Source organism: Pelophylax lessonae (genome assembly GCF_965119305.1).
Source record: "Pelophylax lessonae genome assembly, chromosome: 10".
In the NCBI taxonomy this organism is placed as follows: Eukaryota; Metazoa; Chordata; class Amphibia; order Anura; family Ranidae; genus Pelophylax; species Pelophylax lessonae.
The window spans coordinates 109,926,908-109,946,382 of NC_138777.1; the positions used below are offsets into that span (position 1 = coordinate 109,926,908).

Here is a 19,475-nt window from a genome sequence, read left to right on the forward strand (position 1 = left end):
GATACTGTAATTATGAAGTGGAAGGAAAATGATAAATCGTTTTCAAAATGTTTTTCAAATAAATATCTGAAGTGTGGCGTGCATTTCTATTCAGCCTCCTTTACTCTGATACCCCTAACTAAAATCCAGTGGAACCAATTGCCTTCAGAAGTCACCTAATTAGTAAATAGAGTCCACCTGTGTGTAAATTAATCTCAGTAGAAATACATCTGTTCTGTGAAGCCCTCAGAGGCTTGTTAGAGAACCTTAGTGAAAAAACAGCATCACGAAGGCCAAGAAACTCACAGACAGGTCAGGGATAAAGTTGTGGAGAAGTTTAAAGCAGGGTTAGGTTATGAAAAAAATATCCCAAACTTTGAACATCTCACGGAGCACTGTTCAATCCATCATCCTAAAATGGAAAGAGTATGACACAACTGCAAACCTACCAAGTCCACCTAAACTGACAGGCCGGGCAAGGAGAGCATCAATCAGAGAAGCAGCCAAGGTGCATATGGTAACTCTGGAGGAGCTGCAGAGATCCACAGCTCACATGGGCGAATCAGTCCACAGGGCAACTATTAGTCGTGCACGCCACAAATCTGGCAATAATGGAAGAGTGGCAATAAGAAAGTCATTGTTGAAAGAAATCCATAAAAAGTCCTGTTTCCAGTTTGCGAGAAGCCATGTAGGAACACAGCAAACTTGTAGAAGGTGCTCTGGTCAGATGAGACCAAAATTTAACTTTTTGGCCTAAAAGCAAAACGCTATGTGTGGTGGAAAACTAACACTGCACATCACTCTGAACACATAATACCCACTGTGAAACATGATGGTGACAGCATCATGTTGTGGGGATGCATTTCTTCAGCAGGGAGAGGGAAGTTGGTCGGAGTTGATGGAAAGCTGGATGGAGCCAAATAAAGGGCAATCTTAGAAGAAAATCTGTTAGAGTCTGCAAAAGACTTGAGACTGGAGCGGAGGTTCACATTCCAGCAGAACAACGACCCTAAACATACAGCCAGAGCTACATTGGAATGGTTTAAATCAAAGCATATTCACGTGTTAGAATGGCCAAGTCAAAGTCCAGACCTAAATCCAATTGAGAATCTGTGGCAAGACTTGAAAACTGCTGTTCACAGACGCTCACCATCAAATTTGACAGAGCTTGAGCTATTTTGCAAAGAAGAATGGGCAAAAATTTCACTCTCTCTAGATGTGCAAAGCTGGTAGAGACATATCCTAAAAGACTTGCAGGTATAATTGCAGCGAAAGGTGGTTCTACAAAGTATTGACTCAGGGGGGCTGAACACAAATGCGCGCCACACTTTTTAGATATTTATTTTGAAAACCATTTATCATTTTCCAGTGGGGATGGTATGTTCAGGGTGATGTGCAGCGTTAGTTTTCCGCCACACAGGGTTTTGCTTTTAGGCTAAAAAGTTAGATTTTAGTCTCATCAGACCAGAGCACCTTCTTCCACATGTTTGCTGTGTCCCCCACATGGCTTCTTGCAAACGGGACTTCTTATGGCTTTCTTTTAACAATGGCTTTCTTCTTGCCACCCCTTTATAAAGGCAAGATTTGTGGAGTGCACGACTAATAGTTGTCCTGTGGACAGATTCTACCACCTGAGCTGTAGATCTTTGCAGCTCCTCCAGAGTTACCACTGCTTCTCTGATTAATGCTCTTCTGGCCCAGCCTGTCAGTTTAGGTGGACGGCCATGTGTTGGTAGGTTTGCAATTGTGCCATACTCTTTCCATTCTCAGATGATGGATTGAACAGAGCTCTGTGAGATGTTTAAAGCTTGGGTTATTTTTTTTTCATAACCTAACCCTTCTTTAACCACTTGCTTACTGGGCACTTAAACCCCCTTCCTGCACAGGCCAATTTTCAGCTTTCAGTGCTGTCACACTTTGAATGAGAATTGCACGGTCATGCTACACTATACCTATATGAAATTTTATCATTTTTTTCAGACAAATGGTGCTTTCTTTTTGTGGTATTTAATCACTACTGGGGTTTTATTTTTTGCTACACAAACAACAAAAGACCGAAAATTTTGCAAACAGGTCATATTTATCCTTCATTGATGTGCGCTAAGAAGGCTACACTGATGGGCATGGATAGGCTGCACTGATAAGGCAGCACTGATAGGTGACACTGATGGGAACTGATAGGTTGTACTGATGAGGCATCACTGGTGGGCACTAATCAGGAGGCATTGATGAGGCTTCACTGATAGGTGGCACTGATTGCGGCACTGAAAAACACTGATAGGTAACACTGATAGGCAGCACTGATGATGAGGCACTGATGGACACTGATTGGCAACACTGGTGGGCACTGATAGGTGGCACTGGTGGGCACTGCTTAACAGTACATATGGGCACTGATAGGAGGCAGTGTTGGGCACTGTTGAGGCGGCAGGGACTTTCTGTGTGCGGGATCGATGTCCCGCTTACACAAGCCATTAATCTGCTTTTTTTTCTGAGTACTGGCTTTAGTTTACATCATGTGATCAGCTGTCATTGGCTGACAGCTGATAACGTGGTAAGGGGCTGGGATCAGCCAAGTCTCATTGACTCCCTGATCACAGAGCACGCCACCCGCATCCCAATGGGGGCACGCAAGCAGCACAGGCCCTGTACCAGCCAGCCAGCCACAGGCACTGTACCAGTGAGTCAGCCCCCCACAGGCCCTTTACCAGCCAGCCACCCACCCACCCACAGGTCCTGTACCAGCCAGCCAGCCACCCACAGGCCCTGTACCAGCCATCCAGCCACCCACAGGCCCTGTACCAGCCATCCATATGCACTGTACCAGCCAGCCACCCACAGGCCCTGTACCAGCCATCCATATGCACTGTACCAGCCAGCCACCCACAGGCCCTGTACCAGCCAGCCAGCCACCCACAGCCCCTGTGCCAGCCACCCACAGCCCATGTGCCAGCCACCCACCTACCACAGGGTGCCAGGCACCTATCCACAGGGTGCCAGACAGCGAGCCATCCACCACAGGGTGCCAGCTAGTCACCCACCCACCACAGGGTGCCAGCCACCTATCCACAGGGTGCCAGACAGCTAGCTATCCACCACAGGGTGCAAGCAAGCCAGCCACCCACCACAGGGAGCCAGCCACCCACCACAGGGTGCCAGCCAGTCAGCCACCCACCACAGGGTGCCAGACAGCTAGCCATCCACCACAGGGTGCCAGCTAGTCACCCACCCACCACAGGGTGCCAGCAAGCCAGCCACCCACCACAGGGTGCCAGCCAGCCAGCCACCCACCACAGGGAGCCAGCCAGCCACCCACCACAGGGTGCCAGCCATACAGCCACCCACCACAGGGTGCCAGGCAGTCAGCCACCCACCACAGGGAGCCAGACAGCCACCCACCACAGGGAGCCAGCCAGACAGCCACCCACCACAGGGTGCCAGCCAGACAGCCACCCACCACAGGGAGCCAGACAGCCACCCACCACAGGGTGCCAGCCAGACAGCCACCCACCACAGGGTGCCAGCAAGCCAGCCATTAAGCATTAAATGAAAAATAAGATGTTCAGTACCAGATTTGTGTCAAAAATGTTCTTTTTTTTTCAAAATTTTAAATGTACAAAATATTGGCCGATATTGATGCACTGTGACCAAAATATCGGTATCAGTATGGGCCCTGAAAAAAACAATCGGTCTATCCCTAATTAGGTGGCTTCTGAAGACAATTGGTTCCACTAGATTTTAGTTAGGGGTATCAGAGTAAAGGGGGCTGAATACAAATGCACTCCACACTTTTTAGATATTTATTTGTAAAACATTTTGAAAACGATTTATTTTTTATTTTCCTTCCACTTCACAATTAAATGCATTTATGTTTTTGGCTGTAACATGAGAAAATGTGTTAATGTTAAGGGGTATGAGTACTGTTTCAAGGCACTGTAATTATATCGGTCTGGTTCCTGTTGTAGCACCCATTGTGCTCTCTGATGAATCAATATACTACAAGATACTACACCAGTCAGGACCGAATATTACCGTCTGACCAATCACTCCTACAGCTTTACATGACATCACTCTGGTCTCCTGAACTCCACCTCCTCCCTACAAGCGGCTCGGACTCAAGACCGCGCATTAGCCGAGTCTACACATGCGCACTACTGCCCTCAGGCCTCGGGGACGTGCACCGATGCGAGCGAGTCACTGAGCGCTAGTAGAGAATTTGCGCTTTGCATCCTTACTACTGCGCAAAGCGGCGCCTCGGATTGGCCGGAATCCCTCCTCCAGCACTTCCCCAGTCTCCTCGACAGGGTGCATGAGAACAGCACCTGGTTGTGTGAATTTTTTTGCGACCCGTGCCGTATGCCAGCACCGATGTACGTCTCTATGGTTTCTGCCATGGAACCGCAACAACAACAAAAGGAATTGTCGGTCCGCCGGCGTGACGTCATTACAGGAATACGGAAGAAGATTCTGAAAGGAGCTGTAGGCGACATGGGGAAGAAGCATAAGAAACACAAAGGCGACAAGCACGGCTATGAGGGCAAAGAGGAGAGAGCGGCGGAGAGCCGTGAGTTGCTGCTGTGATGATGTGTGTGTGTGGTGAGGGGACCAGGAACTACAAGTCCCAGCATGCTGTGCTCTGAGTGTAGTGTATCTGCTCTATCCAGCCATTCAGAACATAGGAAGAACATGCAGCCTGCCTTCATTAGAGAGAGCCAGGCACATTGGTACATGTTCACAGGCTGGCAATCAGTAAAGATTCACCACACTGCACAGGTTTCAAGGCCCTCTTCATCAGTGCTAATCTATCATTGAATACAAAGCTTCCTGTGATTGGCTGAGGTGGGCATCATTATCACCTCCTTAGCCAATCAGAGAAAGCTTTGTATTCAATTGGAGAATACTGAGCTTTCAATGCATGGCTCAGTTTTGTGTGGGGGTGAGAAGCTTGTGTCTCACTGGCAAAACCTAGTGTTGTTGTATACTGTATGAGGCTACATACAGTTTATACCTGTTAGTGTAAGAAATAGTTCCTTTAGGCCAGCTTGGCTCACATTAGTTAAAGCAGAACTTTACCCAGAACAACTTGCTTCTTGCTGGAGGCTGCCATTTTGCTGAATCCCGGAGCCCCCAAACAGCGTTCAATCATGAAGTGGAACTAAACCAATTGATTTAACCACTTAAGCCCCGGAAGATTTTACCCCCATTCCGACCAGGGGGTATTTTGCGATTCGGCACTGCGTGACTTTAACGGACAATTGTGCGGTCGTGCGACGCTGTACCTAAACAAATTTGGCGTCCTTTTATTCCCACAAACAGAGCTTTCTTTTGGTGGTATTTGATCACCTGTGCAATTTTTTTTTTTTTTTTTTTTGATCACGCGCTATAAACAAAAAAAGAGTGTCAATTTTGCAAAAATAGCAATATTTTTCACATTTTTTTTATATGAAATTCCCCCCAAAAAAATGGAAAAATCTAAATTTTTTAACTTTTTCGGCCAATTTGTTTTATGCTACCTATGTTTGGTAAAAAAAATCGCAAAAAGCGTATTTTGATTGGTTTGCGCAAAAGTTATTGCGTTTACTAACAAAGGGAAAGATTTTTGTCATTTTTGTTGTTTTTTTTTTAACGCGTAATGGCGGCGATCTGCGATTTTTGCGGTACTGCGGCGGACAGATCGGACCCTTGACTGACATTTTTGACACTTTTGGGGTTACCAGTGACATTTCTACAGTAATCAGTGCTATACATATGCACTGTTACTGTAAAAATACACTGGTAGTGAAGGGGTTAACTTTATTTGGGAGGAAGGGGCTGTGTGTGTCCCTAGGGGCGTGCTTTCTACTGTGATTGGCTGTGGCTTGAGCTGTAAGGACACTGATCAATGGATCTACATAGTAGATCCGTGTGATCAGTGTCTTTACACCGAGGAGAATGACAGGTGGCTTGTTTACACAAGCTGCCTGCCTTTCTCCCTCTCCCCCGCCGATCGCCGAGTGACCGGCGGACTTCGGGTCCGCTGGTCACACACACGGGGGGGGGTCCGTGACCACGCGGGAGCGCACGCTCGCTCCCTAGACCCTCACAAGCTAGTGACGTAACCCTACGTCACTTTGCCTGTGAGGGGCTGACTGCCGACGTAGATCGGCGTTAGGCAGTCGACAAGTGGTTAACGGTTTCAAAAAACAGTTACATTCCTGGAATGCCAGTGTTCTATCAGATTACCGCTACTCATCAGATTGGGTAATGGAAGTGACACTCCAAACAAAATACTGCGCATGCCCTATGCGTTCCACGGCGATATGTGGTCCACTTCATGATCTGACAGCGGTAATCTGATGGAACACCCATGGGTACATCTTCCTACACCCTGCTACATCTTAAATTCCAGAGTAATTTTTACCAATAAAGTTAGCATATATAAATCAATATAGTGTATTGATATCTGTGATATAAATACAATAAATAGTGTTGCGCAAGAGTAAAAATCTGCCTAGTTGCTATTTCAACGATATTGGTGACCAATCTAGATTGTACTGTGTATGGTGTGCTATCTAAAAATATAAAATAAAATAAACCTGTGTGATATAAATTGTTTCGTGAAAAGTCAATGTTTTGATGTGATTCCAATGCTGAGTATATAAATAAATGTGTAACCCGCTTCAATAATCATACGGTGTTACCAAATATAAAGTGCTGTGTGCTGATACCGTTGTGTTTAAAAAATCCTTGCAATCAATATGTGCTGGTATTGATATCTGTGATGATGTTTAATTTTGTAAAGCATAAAGGTTTAGCGCTGAGCAGTGCGGGGTGTACCAACATGGCCTCTGCCACCTTCCTACTGCTGGCGTCCAGTAGAGCAGCACGATTAATTGTATGATAATTGTGATCTCAATTCATCCCCCCCACGATCTCAGTCACCAATTTTCACGATTCTCAGTGCCGTGGGTTAAGCGTTGTGTCTGGGTACGACGCATAGCCAGACATCCCAAGTCTCCGGCATTTGGGCTGCAGCTGCCTGACACCTGGGTGATATCCCTGCTGTCTGTGTCAGAGCTCAGCTGTCGGAACGGAGCCAATGCTTCCTGTGTAGTTCTGGCTCCGTTTTGTTGCAGGCGGAATGATATCAAACGCCTGTAAGAGGAGACAGAGGAGAGCTTCAGGAAGCATCGGCTCTGCACCACTCCACACACACTCTTCGCCAGCAGCTTGCAGTACCCACAGTGGTACGTACCAGCCAGCAGTAAGTCACATGTGCTTGGGGTGCAACTAGCCCCCAGCACATAATTGTAAGTATCCCAGCATGTGCAGTGTTTCTGACTCTTATCACCATGACCACTTCCAATCACTGAAGTGGACATGGTGGGTAGAGTGTTCCTTTAATATCTCTCAGAAGAAATAAACCTCTGTATACTGATTGCATTTGATCATCCTCTAGTTGTATTAAATTGGTGAGGGGTGGGGGCGTGGAGTGCCACCTCCCTGAAATGAGTTTTTGCAGGTTGGTATGTCTACATAGTAATTATCAGCTCACATTTGTGTAGCTGCTGGGATCAAGGGTGTCCCCGGGATGCTGGCGTCGGTATTGTGGCGGGATTGCTAAGGTAATCGGGACCGGAGGGGAAGCCGTCGGCCATGGCGGAGCCAGCATGGAACACAAATAGCGCCGATACAGGAACTGACATCAGCTGAGAGACAACGTGATGCGGTGGATGGGCGGTTCCGCGTTTCTTCTTCAGACATAGGCCCCAGGGACAATGCACCCTTCACCCCTCTCCATGAAGTTTACATTCATGCCATGCTTTTTCAAATGTGAGCTGTCTTTATTTAACCCATTTTTATCATGACAGAGGAGGGGTGTAATCCTAGTCACCACTTTATTTCAAATGGTAATAAAAAATAAATAAATCAATACATCTCTTTAAAATAAAAACAAATAAATTATGATTCTCATTTTTGCCAGAATCGTGCAGCTCTAGTGTCCAGCTTCTTTCAAACTGTAACATCAAAATAGCTTCACAGATGTCTATATACTATATTGACTTTATTTCTCATTTTATTTCTAAAATTACTCAGAGATTTAAGACGTAGCTGGGTGTAGTAAAATGTCTGCATGTGTTTTCCAGCAGATTACCGCTACCCGTCATGGAACGCATGTTGGAACACATAGCGCATGCGCAGTAAGTTTTTGTCAGAACGTCACTTCCGTTAGACAATCTGATGGGTGGCGGTACTCTTACAGAACACTGAGATTTCTAACTGTCACATTTACTTGTGTCCTCAACCAAACTGTCAAACCATCAAATGGCTGGTGTTACCAGTAACCTTAGGCCAGTCTCCCTCCTGAACCCTGAACACTGATCTTTAGATATTAGGCCGGGTATTGGTGAATTGCTTGAAATCCGTACTGCCAGCAATCATTCTCTCTGACCAGGTGGGATTTATTGCTGGTAGGGAGCCATAGATAACTCCAACAGAGCAATCCAAATAATCCAGTGGACTCAAACAACCATCCACCCTGTCTGTCACTTTTGATACTGAAAAAGCGTTTGACAGGATGGATTAGAACGTACATTCGGGTTGTACTTAATAGATTTGTTCTTGGCCTGCACATGGTCCTGTGGATTGAGGCACTTTACAATTCTTCCTCGGAAGCACAGGTTTCGGTTAATTGTGCCCTCTCTTGTCCGTTCTCTATCAAGAATGGAACAAGACAGGGATGCCCCTATCTCCACTTATATTTGCCCTTGCTCATTAAAGTATGCCTAAACCCCAGCATATGGGGAGTTTGCATTGGTACCATGAAACACAAGCTCTCCCCCTACGTGTTGTTTTATATGACTTTCAAAATTATTTACTGAAAGTCAGAGATTCTACCAATCTCCATCCCTTCAGATATATATATATATACGTACGCAGTTGCGAACCTCGTTTTCCTTTTCTTGGCGCCAGAACTCCTTAAAATACCTGGACATTCATCTCCCTGCCCATTGTTCCCAATTATACACTTGTAATCATGCCCCTTTACTTAATACTATGTGGACAGACATTACAAATTGGGATCGAGCCGCCTCCTCCTGGAAGGGCTGTGTCAATTTACTGAAAATGAATGTACTACCCAGGATCCTTTTTTCTTTTATACAAATGGTGCCTAAACTTTTATCCAGGCCATACTTTTTTCAAGCCTGTATAGTCTGTTTTTGGGCTATATTTGGAAGAAGCGATGTCCACACCTGACTTTTCATATCCTTAAGCAACCCAAGTGGGTGAGTGGCATGGGTATTCCTGTCAAACGCTGAGGCCATTGCTCTACAGTGGATGTTAGATATGTCTGTGATCGGATTTGACTTGCTATTTATACCGATAGCTCTGCGTCCCACACTGTTTAAGTGCTCATAAGTTGATGTTTGGTTTTGGTATGTTTTGTTTCTGTGTACTTGTTTTCTCTCTTTACAGCACCAGGTAGGTACACAAGGGCTGGTAACTCTCACTATGCTGAGGTACTTCTTCAGACTGGCCCCCATAGCGGTCCTTTTTGTTGTCTTTGTAAATTTTGCACTGGAATATAATTTTGTTCACTTTCAGCTGTATACCTTATTACTTTGGCTGCACTGCCTTTTTAATATACTGTACTGTGCTATTTCTTTTTCTCTCTTATATGTATGAAAATCTTCTCTAAATTAAGATAACATAAAAAAAAAAAAAAGAAAAGATTTTTTTTTTTTTTACATACAGTGACCAGAGCAATACGGTGTTGCCATAGTAACCTGGGGAGGTTATTAGCCATTTTTTCATTTTTTTTTTCTCTTTGTTTTATTTTTTTTGCACACTATGATTTGCCTATGTGCCATGTGCCCTCCGCGTGCATTTTACAGCTATAAGGAACCCTTTTTTTTTTTTTTTTTTCTGAATGAAAACTATTAGGGACTAGCTTTAATTGGCCACAGGTAATCACATGGTACAGATGGGCTGTGATTGGCCCTGTCTGTACTATGTGATCACTCTGACTACCCACAGAGCTTATCACAAGATTAATGAATGGCCTGAAACAACCAGGCCTTTCATTGTGTACAGGTGTCATGTGGTCTGCTTTGATTGCCCACAGCAATCACATGGTACCAGCAGCGGCATGGTTCTGGTGGACACACCAGGTGACAGGTTGCCCAGGAGCGCCAGACCTGACTGGCTTCTACTAATCATTTTGGGCATATCTGGCTAATGTGCCTGATCCCCGCTACGCTATGCTACCTTTAGGTGCAGATCTCTCATGTGTGACTTGGCCAGGCTCCACATACATGTTTTTTCCCCAATGATCTATGTTTACTTATACAGACGAAATCTTTATTTTTCTAAGTGGTTTTGGTGGGATTTCGACATCATATGACATTAGTAGGTGTAGGGGGAGTGTCACTTTTCTGTTCTTTGATTGGCAGAGAGCACTTTAAATATGGTTGCACTGATGTACATGTTTATAACATGCCTGATGAAGGGTCTCTGCGTTGCTCTGAAATGTTGCACTATGTCTTCCGTGATGTGATCATTCTACAATAAAGGCTCGAATGTATTTGACGATCCATAGTGTGCTGGCAAATATGTACATTGGGGCACGATGAAGATGTCATATGATGTGACATCCTCCCAGGATATGAGGCCTCCCGCCTGGCAATTATTTTACAATAGGCCTAATAGGGACTAATGTTATACCTTTTTTAATTGAAATCAGACTATATGTAGTTTTTACTGTGTGTCCAACATTTTTGTATTCGCTTCATTGGATTTATTTTTTTTTTTTAAGAACAGGAAGCAAAGGAGAATCTCACCAACAGGACACAGAGTAGGGAAGGAATAAAACCTATGGAGATCTTCCTACACTTCCTGCTTTTGTACAGGCAGGGCTATTGTAAATTAATGGTTGCCTTGTGCTAATGATAGGAAAGCACTTGCCAAGGGCTAGTAAACAAATTGCATATTCATTTTCAGACAACCACATATGCATGTGTATGGTCAATGTAAAGGGCCATACTGAAGACTTTTTCCTTCAGATTTACCTTTTCTATGTAGTGCAAGGGCCTGCCAGATTGCATACAAATTAAAAGTGTTTAGGTTTGACCTCATATTATATGGTTTTGGTAAGTCTATGGTTTTGGTAAGTCTAAAGGAAAAAGTCTTCAGAAAATCTTATAGTGTGTATGGCCCATAAGGCCCTCAGTAACTGCTAAATGTGGACTCGTCCCTGACGGATAATAATATATATTTATTTTTACAGGCAAAGGGGGAAAAGCAGGACATTCCGAGAAGAAAAAAGACAAAAGTAAGGAAAATATGTTGGTGAAAATTGTAATGTATGAAAATGTATTAAGAGGTAGCGTTTCACTTGCAAGCCATTCATTCCACACTCAGGGCTCCTCTAGTTTCTCTTCCTTCTACCAAGAATCTGATCATCTGCAAATGAGCTTTCATTTTGAGTATGGCCCAGTTTTTATGCTTTTGTTGCCTCACTTTAACAGTTGGTATACAATAGTTACATATTGTAATTTGCAGTGTTAAATCTGTGCCAATTGCTGGTTTTCAAAATAGGTGCTTAAATAGCGGCATGCTTTCTTCTCAGAATATGTAGAAAAGCCATTAAAACTTGTCTTAAAAGTTGGGACTGGAGAGGTGAAGGAGCTGTCCACAGCACGGGCTTCAGCTATTCCACATGGCTTCCATGAAGACAAGGCAGACCACGATAAACACAGAGACAAAAAGAAGAAGAAAAAAAAGAAAAATGAGAAAACACTTGGACCAGGAGAAGAAAAAAAGAAGAAAAAGGTGGGTATTTACTATGGAGTATCAATGTAAATTAACTGTATGATTCAGTGACTACTTGAAATTTGACACCTTCATGTGGCTAATTTTTACAGATTATTACACTGTAGTTTTGTTGTCATCGTTCTCTTTTTAGGCTATTTAATTTGGCAATAGTTGGGAAGCAGACTGAGTAGTACAAGCCACAATTCAGCTTATTTAGTTCTTTTTAAGAGATAAGGCATCCCCCTACACATTGGGAAGTAATGTCCTCCCAGTTGGATATTGAGACCCCCTTGTTGGTCATGACAGTGCCACCTCAAGAAGGCCCTTATACAAATTTTATCCTACTCCATAAATCCCCCAACAAACCTTTCGATTATCAGGGGGACAGAGCCCCTGAAGGTCCAAAGTGACAAAGCCCGCCATGATGGGTGAGGGCTGGGTCCTTGTTTTGGCAGGATCCTGCAGCTTGAGACCGGTGAATCTGTCCCTTTAAGGGGGAATCATGTTGTTGCCTAGCTGGTATTCCCTTATGTGATCTGTAGGGGGCAGCGTAGTGCTTTGTGCCAGTGATATGCTGCTACTTTTGGTCTTAGACCTTGTTCATTATTATGGGGTAGGTAGTGGAGGTAGTGCTATAATTTATCAATATTTCCCCTGAAAGCTGCCAAATGTGGCCTTTTTGGTGGAGCTCTACTTTAAACATCCAGCTGACAAAAGACTGGAAACGCTGTTCTTCCTTTGTCTTGGCAGGCGGGCTTATCTATGCAACCTGCGGTGGCAGCCATTGACATTTGCCAAAGCCTCAAGGATAGCATTAAAGTGTTACTAAACTCAGAAACTGCGTTCACTATATCTGGTATCCCACAGTACACAGAACATGGAAATGCAATAGTTTAAGTACATATAAACTAATACTTTTTTCATCAGCAGTTAGAGCAGTCTTGTGACTTGTATCAGTGTGTGCTGAAAGCTTGTAGGAGGAGTTTTCATTTCTCCCACGATTGTCCTATCAGGCTTCAAGACCCCTGACCGTCTGTCTGGGCAGTGCTGATTGGCCCTGTGCTGATCATATGCACTCTTGCAAGAAAAAAAAAAAACTCTAGCAATACACACCAAACTGAGGATGTGCAGATTATCTCCATAGACTCTGTAAATATCAGGTTATTTTTTGGAGTAAGTGGAAGGAGGAATTGATCAGAGCAGACTAGAATAAACAGCCTTTTTACACAATGCAAATGATTAACCACTTAAGTTCCATACTAAGGGGTATAACAAGCATGTTTTACTGCATATACAGACTGATTTTACTGTTGTGGGTTTAGTAACATCCAATCATTCCCCAAGGTGGCATCTTTATTGTTAATGTAGTAGCAGAGGGTTAGAAGCTCTTCCTGCTTATGTTTCCCTGCAGACAGGCTGGGAAAAAAAATGATTAAGCTATTAACCTGGCTAGTCATTTAACATGGCAAATAAGAGGGCAGGGAGAGTGGTAAGGGGCACCAGGTAAAGTGGATGCAGCTCCTCTTAGATTAAGTCTTGAGATACTAATGCACATATAACAAACAAACACAATAATAATAATAAAAATGCACACACTAGACAGGCTGGGAAAGAGCTGTATCATGTGACAGCGGTATATCAATTAGGGAAAAGGTACTTGGAGGTTTTTTTATTTATTTAAATAATTACAGTGCCATCCACATACAGAAATAGAAGGGACTAGGGCTGCAACTAACGATTAATTTGTCTGTCGACTAATCTATCGATTATTTTTACGATTAGTCGACTAATCTAACGATTATTTTTATTTTATTTTTTTTGCTTAATTTAGTGTTTTTTTGATTAGCTAATCTTGTAATTAATACAGACCCCTCAGTAAGCCCCCCTCCCAGTACAGACCCCCACAGTAAGCCCTCCCACCTAGTACAGACCACTTAGTAAGCCCCCCCTCCCAGTACAGACCCCTTAGTAAGCCCCCCCTCCCAGTTCAGACCCCTCAGTAAGCCCTCCCACCTAGTACATACCACTTACTAAGCCCCCCTCCCAGTACAGACCCCCACAGTAAGCCCTCCCACCTAGTACAGACCACTTACTAAACCCCCCTCCCAGTACAGACCCCTCAGTAAGCCCTCCCACCCAGTACAGACCACTTAGTAAGCCCCCCTCCCAGTGCAGACCCCTCAGTAAGCCCTCCCACCTAGTGCAGTATGTACTGGGTGGGAGGGCTTACTGAGGGGTCTGCACTGGGAGGGGGGCTTACTAAGGGGTCTGTACTAGGTGGGAGGGCTTACTGAGGGGTCTGTACTGGAAGGGGGGCTTACTAAGTGGTCTGTACAGTACAGACCACTTAGTAAGCCCCCCTTCCAGTACAGACCCCTCAGTAAGCCCTCCCACCTAGTACAGACCCCTTGGTAAGCCCCCCCTCCCAGTACACTAGTACAGACCCCTCAGTAAGCCCTCCAACCTAGTACAGACCCCTTAGTAAGCCCCCCTCCCAGTACACTAGTACAGACCCCTCAGTAAGCCCTCCAACCTAGTACAGACCCCTTAGTAAGCCCCCCCCCCCTCCCAGTACAGACCCCCCAGTAAGCCCTCCCACCCAGTACAGACCCCTTAGTAAGCCCCCCTCCCAGTGCAGACCCCTCAGTAAGCCCTCCCACCTAGTACAGGGCTTACTGAGGGGTCTGCACTGGGAGGGGGGGGGGCTTACTAAGTGGTCTGTACTGGGTGGGAGGGCTTACTGAGGGGTCTGCACTGGAAGGGGGGCTTACTAAGTGGTCTGTACTGTACAGACCACTTAGTGAACCCCCTCCCAGTACACTAGTACAGACCCCTCAGTAAGCCCTCCAACCTAGTACAGACCCCTTAGTAAGCCCCCCTCAGTAAGCCCTCCCACCTAGTACAGACTGTACTAGGTGGGAGGGCTTACTAAGGGGTCTGCACTGGGAGGGGGGCTTACTAAGGGGTCTGTACTGGGTGGGAGGGCTTACTGGGGGGTCTGTACTGGGAGGGGGGCTTACTAAGTGGACTGTACTGTACAGACCACTTAGTAAGCCCCCCCGCCCAGTACAGACCCCCCAGTAAGCCCTCCCACCTAGTACAGGCCATTACAAGCCGGTGTAGCGCCGCAGCTGGGTGATCGGGGAGGATGGCGAATGTGTGTTGTGGCAGTACAGGGAGTACAGGGGTGCTGGAGACGGTCAGCGCTCACCTCTCGTCTCCGACGGAGCCCGGCGGGGGAATTTCACCCGGCCGGCAATGCTTCAAGCGGCGCGGCGGCCGGCCGGGGGCGTGCGACGTCACGCGTTGACGCGTCGACGCTTTTTCCGCACGTCGACGATTTTTTGTAGTCAACGTAGTCGACTACGACGACGCGTCGTGGCAGCCCTAGAAGGGACAATGTAAATTAAACTGTGTGTGTGTTTTAGTATCACTTTAATCCATTCTATGCATTTAAGGTGAAAAACCTTCTGGGTGCATCTTTCTCTCCCCCACCCCAGCCTAGCCTCCGCTCGATCCAGCGATGTGCATGAGAGCAGCGGCCCCGGCATATTAACTGTGGGAAGCTGGCTGTGACTCTTTGCAACTTCATAGCCAGCTGCCCACTGCACATGCGTAAGCCGCACTGCGCTGCACTTTGTGAATAGTCCTTCAGACTTCTGGGACCTGTGACGTGTCCCAGAAGGTTGCAGACTGGGGGGAGAGAACTTCTGCGTGGATTGCCTAGGCGATCCGAGTGGGAGCAGGTATCTGTCAAAACCAGGTACCCGCTCCTCCAAAAAATGATCCAAATATGGCAGAGGTGGAGGAAAAGCAGAACTTCTTTATTTTCAGTACTTTATGATCTATTTGGTTGCAGTGGAGGTCAGGGCGCTCCAGCAAGTGTCATGATAGACACTCTTTCTGTTTTAGCCAGCTTCACAGGCTCACCTTGCTCTCCAGATACCACTGGAGAGTGTCCTTAAAACACATTTGTGTACTCCAGCTTTTTTACTCGTGGTTTTGCAGTACATATTCAGTGAACACATATTTGTTCATTCATACCTATATACCTACATTTCACTGCTCTGCCGTGCCAAAACATCTGCTTTATCAGTGACCTCCTTAATTACAGTATTCAACGTTTTGCCTTATGGATTGATGTACCGATGTTATTCTAAATATCCCCCCACCTCCACCATTTTTTGGTATTGGTGCTGGACTTTCTGGACCTCTGCTCATTATCTGCAATGTGACCACAAACGCTGATACTATACAAAAAGGAAATAGTGTTATTGTACTCTGCTATCAATATTCTCATTTTGACCAACTACAGTCTCCACATAACGATTTTCTCCTGAAGAAGCGCATCTGGCGCGAAACATGTAGAGAATGTTATGATAGAGAATACTACTACTGAATATTGAGTCCTTAAAACCACCATCATCGTTGGAACCGTATTATTTGCCAATTAAGTCTATGGATAACAACCACGGGTTGTACGTTTTTCTGTCTTTTACTAGATTATAGACGGCTTACTTTTTCCAATGAGGCGGTTACAGGGGTTATAGTTACATTGACTATTATATCAGCACCTACGCTTGTTTTTAAGATTTTGTCTTTAGTCTTGTTTTGCCTTTTGTCCTATATCTGTTTTGTGTATGTGTGTGTGTGTGTGTATGTGTATGTGTGTGATATATATATATATATATATATATATATATATATATATATATATATATATATATAATATAATTTTTTTTTTTTTAACATTTTCAGAATAAAAATATATTTTTTATGACTTAATTGTCCTGTTATGGTGCCAACAAAGTCCGTCCGTCTAGTTCTATCCCCCCTATATGTGAATAAATTAGGACGCGGCACAGAATTACCCCAGTGTCCACAGCGTCATCCTGTGGTGACACCAATCTCTCTTCTACTTTATGATCTACGTTGTTGCTAAATCCTAAAAAGAAAAAAAGTTTAAAATAATTTTCAAATATAATAATTTTTTTTTTATTAATGTCATGTTTACAGGATGATAAGAAGAAGAAAGACAAAAGTCAACGTGAAAGTGACCCTGATAATGAACATTCACTGCATTCACCACTTAGACCTGATTTACCAGCAGTATCTATGCAAGATTCTTCCATAATGAAACCAGAAGGTAAAAAACAACCCACAGTTTGATACTGTTACCGCTACCAATAAAAACATTTTCAGTCTTTATACAACTATACATTCTGGCAACAAAAGTCTATAGTCTGGCTATATGTCACCCTTGAGCTGTTAATTGATTTGTGGTTCACGGTAGATCAGAGGATCAAGCGAGTTTGATACTTTCTAGGCAAAATGCAATTTGTGCGGTTCTTGAAGGCAGGCAGAGACTGCCATTGAGTTCATGATTCACCCCAATCAACAACCTAAAATAGTATTATTTTTTATTTTATTTTTTTGGAAGTACATATCTGATGAAAGCAAAGTCTCATGTACTTTGTTAGCAGGGGAAAGTGTAGTGTGTTTCCAGTTTGCACCAATAATGTAAGGCTTATGTTGGTGGCAGGGAGGGGGTGGATTTCACCCACATTGCACGTAAATTTCACAAGCTGAATGTTTACTATCAATTGATGTTGTGGGGGTTGTGCAGCCAGCTGATCGCTTTCACAGTCCCTCCTAAGGCGTTTTTAAATTTTAAAGTCTAATTTAACCTTTTGGAGCATGTTAAATGTTGCACCCATATTTAGGGTGTAACCTGTTCTAAGTGATAAACTCCACAGACACGACGTGGTTCTGCACTCAGTACTTTTTCTCCTCCACACTAACTAAACAGGAAGGGGAAATACATCATAGAATAGGAGGGAACACTGAAAAAGATGCAGTAACCGAAATGACCACAAGATGGCAGTATATTAAACAACTATATCCCTTGTACATGAAGTTAACAATCTCACTCTCTTCTTAAGATAAAAAAAAAAAACGGGTGAGTTTGACATAAAACATTGTCACACAAAAATGATTTTCAGAACACAGTAGCATTCAAGTGAGTTTGCGTATTTAAACAAACAAAATAAAAATACCAAGATATATGCTCAATGGACCAGATTTTACAGTTTCCATACACCCTCATACAGCGCTTTAAGAAGCATAAGAGAGGAAGCACCTTTTTTTGTCAAACAGTCAGCAAGTTGTGACTTGGCTGTTGACCAACGCACTTCTTTGATTTTATTAGCATGTATGAGCTCTTTGACACCGCTTATTTCTAATCTTAGTCTCTTCTCTGTGACCTGTTTTGTAGACTTAAGAGCGTCAAACAGGGAATGGTTATCAGTAACACAGATAAGAGGAAGAGCATTAAGATCAGCTTTACCAGTAGTGAGTTCAGAGTAGAGCATAGCCAAGAACATAGCATTGTCAATACCATCTGACATGGCAAGGGTTTCTCCTGCCAGTGTGCTTCTTACCACACGTCTAATTTTTTTAGATTGCCAAAACAGTGGGGAGAACTTTCCTGATCTTTCCATGAGGGCAATTAGAGCCCCACCCTGTGTACCTCCATCTGCAAGATTGCCCAGTGAAGCATCACTGAATACTACCAAACTCAAATCCTCACTGTTACCCAAGTATTGAAACTTAAGTGTTACCTTCTCTGACTTAAGTTTACAGAGCACTTTGTTCACTTCATGTATGGACTGAACAGTAGCATTCTTAATGTTGGATGCTAGGCTACATGTGTCAAACATAACATCTGGTCTTGTTTGTTTAGCAACCCACAGAACCTGTCCTATTTTGGATCTGAGTTGTTCTCTTTCTTTCTCATTCAGTGGGGCCTCTCTCTGTACAGCACGTGTTGCCTGCAAATGAATTGGTTGTAGGTTTTCAATATAACTGTGCTGATGCACCTGTACTACACCACCCACAGTAGCAATGTTCATCCCCACATATGAAAAACTCTCACACTCTTCACGACCCACGTGAAATGCAGATTTAAGCACAGGGATGACATTGGTTACAAAATGCTCTGAACCTGCCCAAAAAAAAATCATTCACATGGCATGCCAGTACTCCTGTTACCTCAGACTGCTCATTCTGGCAATAAAACACTGCAGGATCAACCCGTGACATTTTACCCCCACTTTTCAGCATGAGTTCTTTGACCTTGTTGTACTAGTAGAGGGAAGCATCTGCAAGTCCATACACACATTTCTTTAGTTTCCACAACACATTGTCCACGCTCGCTTCTGGTGGGGGACGAATGTAAATGTCTCTTGAGAGTTCCATTCCCTGCAAAAAAGCAGACTTAATATCCATAGAGTTCACTTGCCATTTGTTTTGACAAATAACAGCTAACAGGAGCCTGAGTGATTCTGATGCACATGTGGGAGAACCTTTCTGTAATTCATGCATATTGACCTCTTCAAAACCTCTCGCCACAAGGCGGGCTTTGGGAACAACACCACTAGAAGTTTCCTTTAACGTACAGACCCATCTAGTAGAGATACATTTCTGACCTTTGTCTGTGACTTCTTCGTAAACATTATTATTTTGCCAGTTGTCAATCTCTTGCTGTTTAGCAGCATCAAAAGAGATGTCTTTGGTAATAAGTACATCGCCATCGGTGTTCTCACATTCAGTGAGAAGATCATCAACTTGTGACATGTCTAAAGCTTCCTTTTGACCCTCGTTGCCATTTGGTTCTAGATACTGCACATTGTACCAGTTTCTAT

At 44.2% G+C, this 19,475-nt stretch overlaps 1 protein-coding gene across 2 annotated transcripts in view; it reads left to right on the forward strand.

The window, feature by feature from the left end:
* The first annotated feature begins 4,127 nt into the window (after nt 1-4,127).
* BRD7 (bromodomain containing 7) overlaps nt 4,128-19,475 on the forward strand; it is an 80,783-nt gene continuing 65,435 nt past the window's right edge. For both annotated transcript variants that reach the window (XM_082270017.1, XM_082270018.1), the window contains exons 1-4: nt 4,128-4,543; nt 11,246-11,290; nt 11,588-11,790; nt 16,789-16,918. In XM_082270017.1, the coding sequence (XP_082126143.1) occupies nt 4,336-4,543; nt 11,246-11,290; nt 11,588-11,790; nt 16,789-16,918 (586 nt within the window). In that variant the 5' untranslated portion in view covers nt 4,128-4,335. The remainder of the gene's footprint in view (nt 4,544-11,245; nt 11,291-11,587; nt 11,791-16,788; nt 16,919-19,475) is intronic.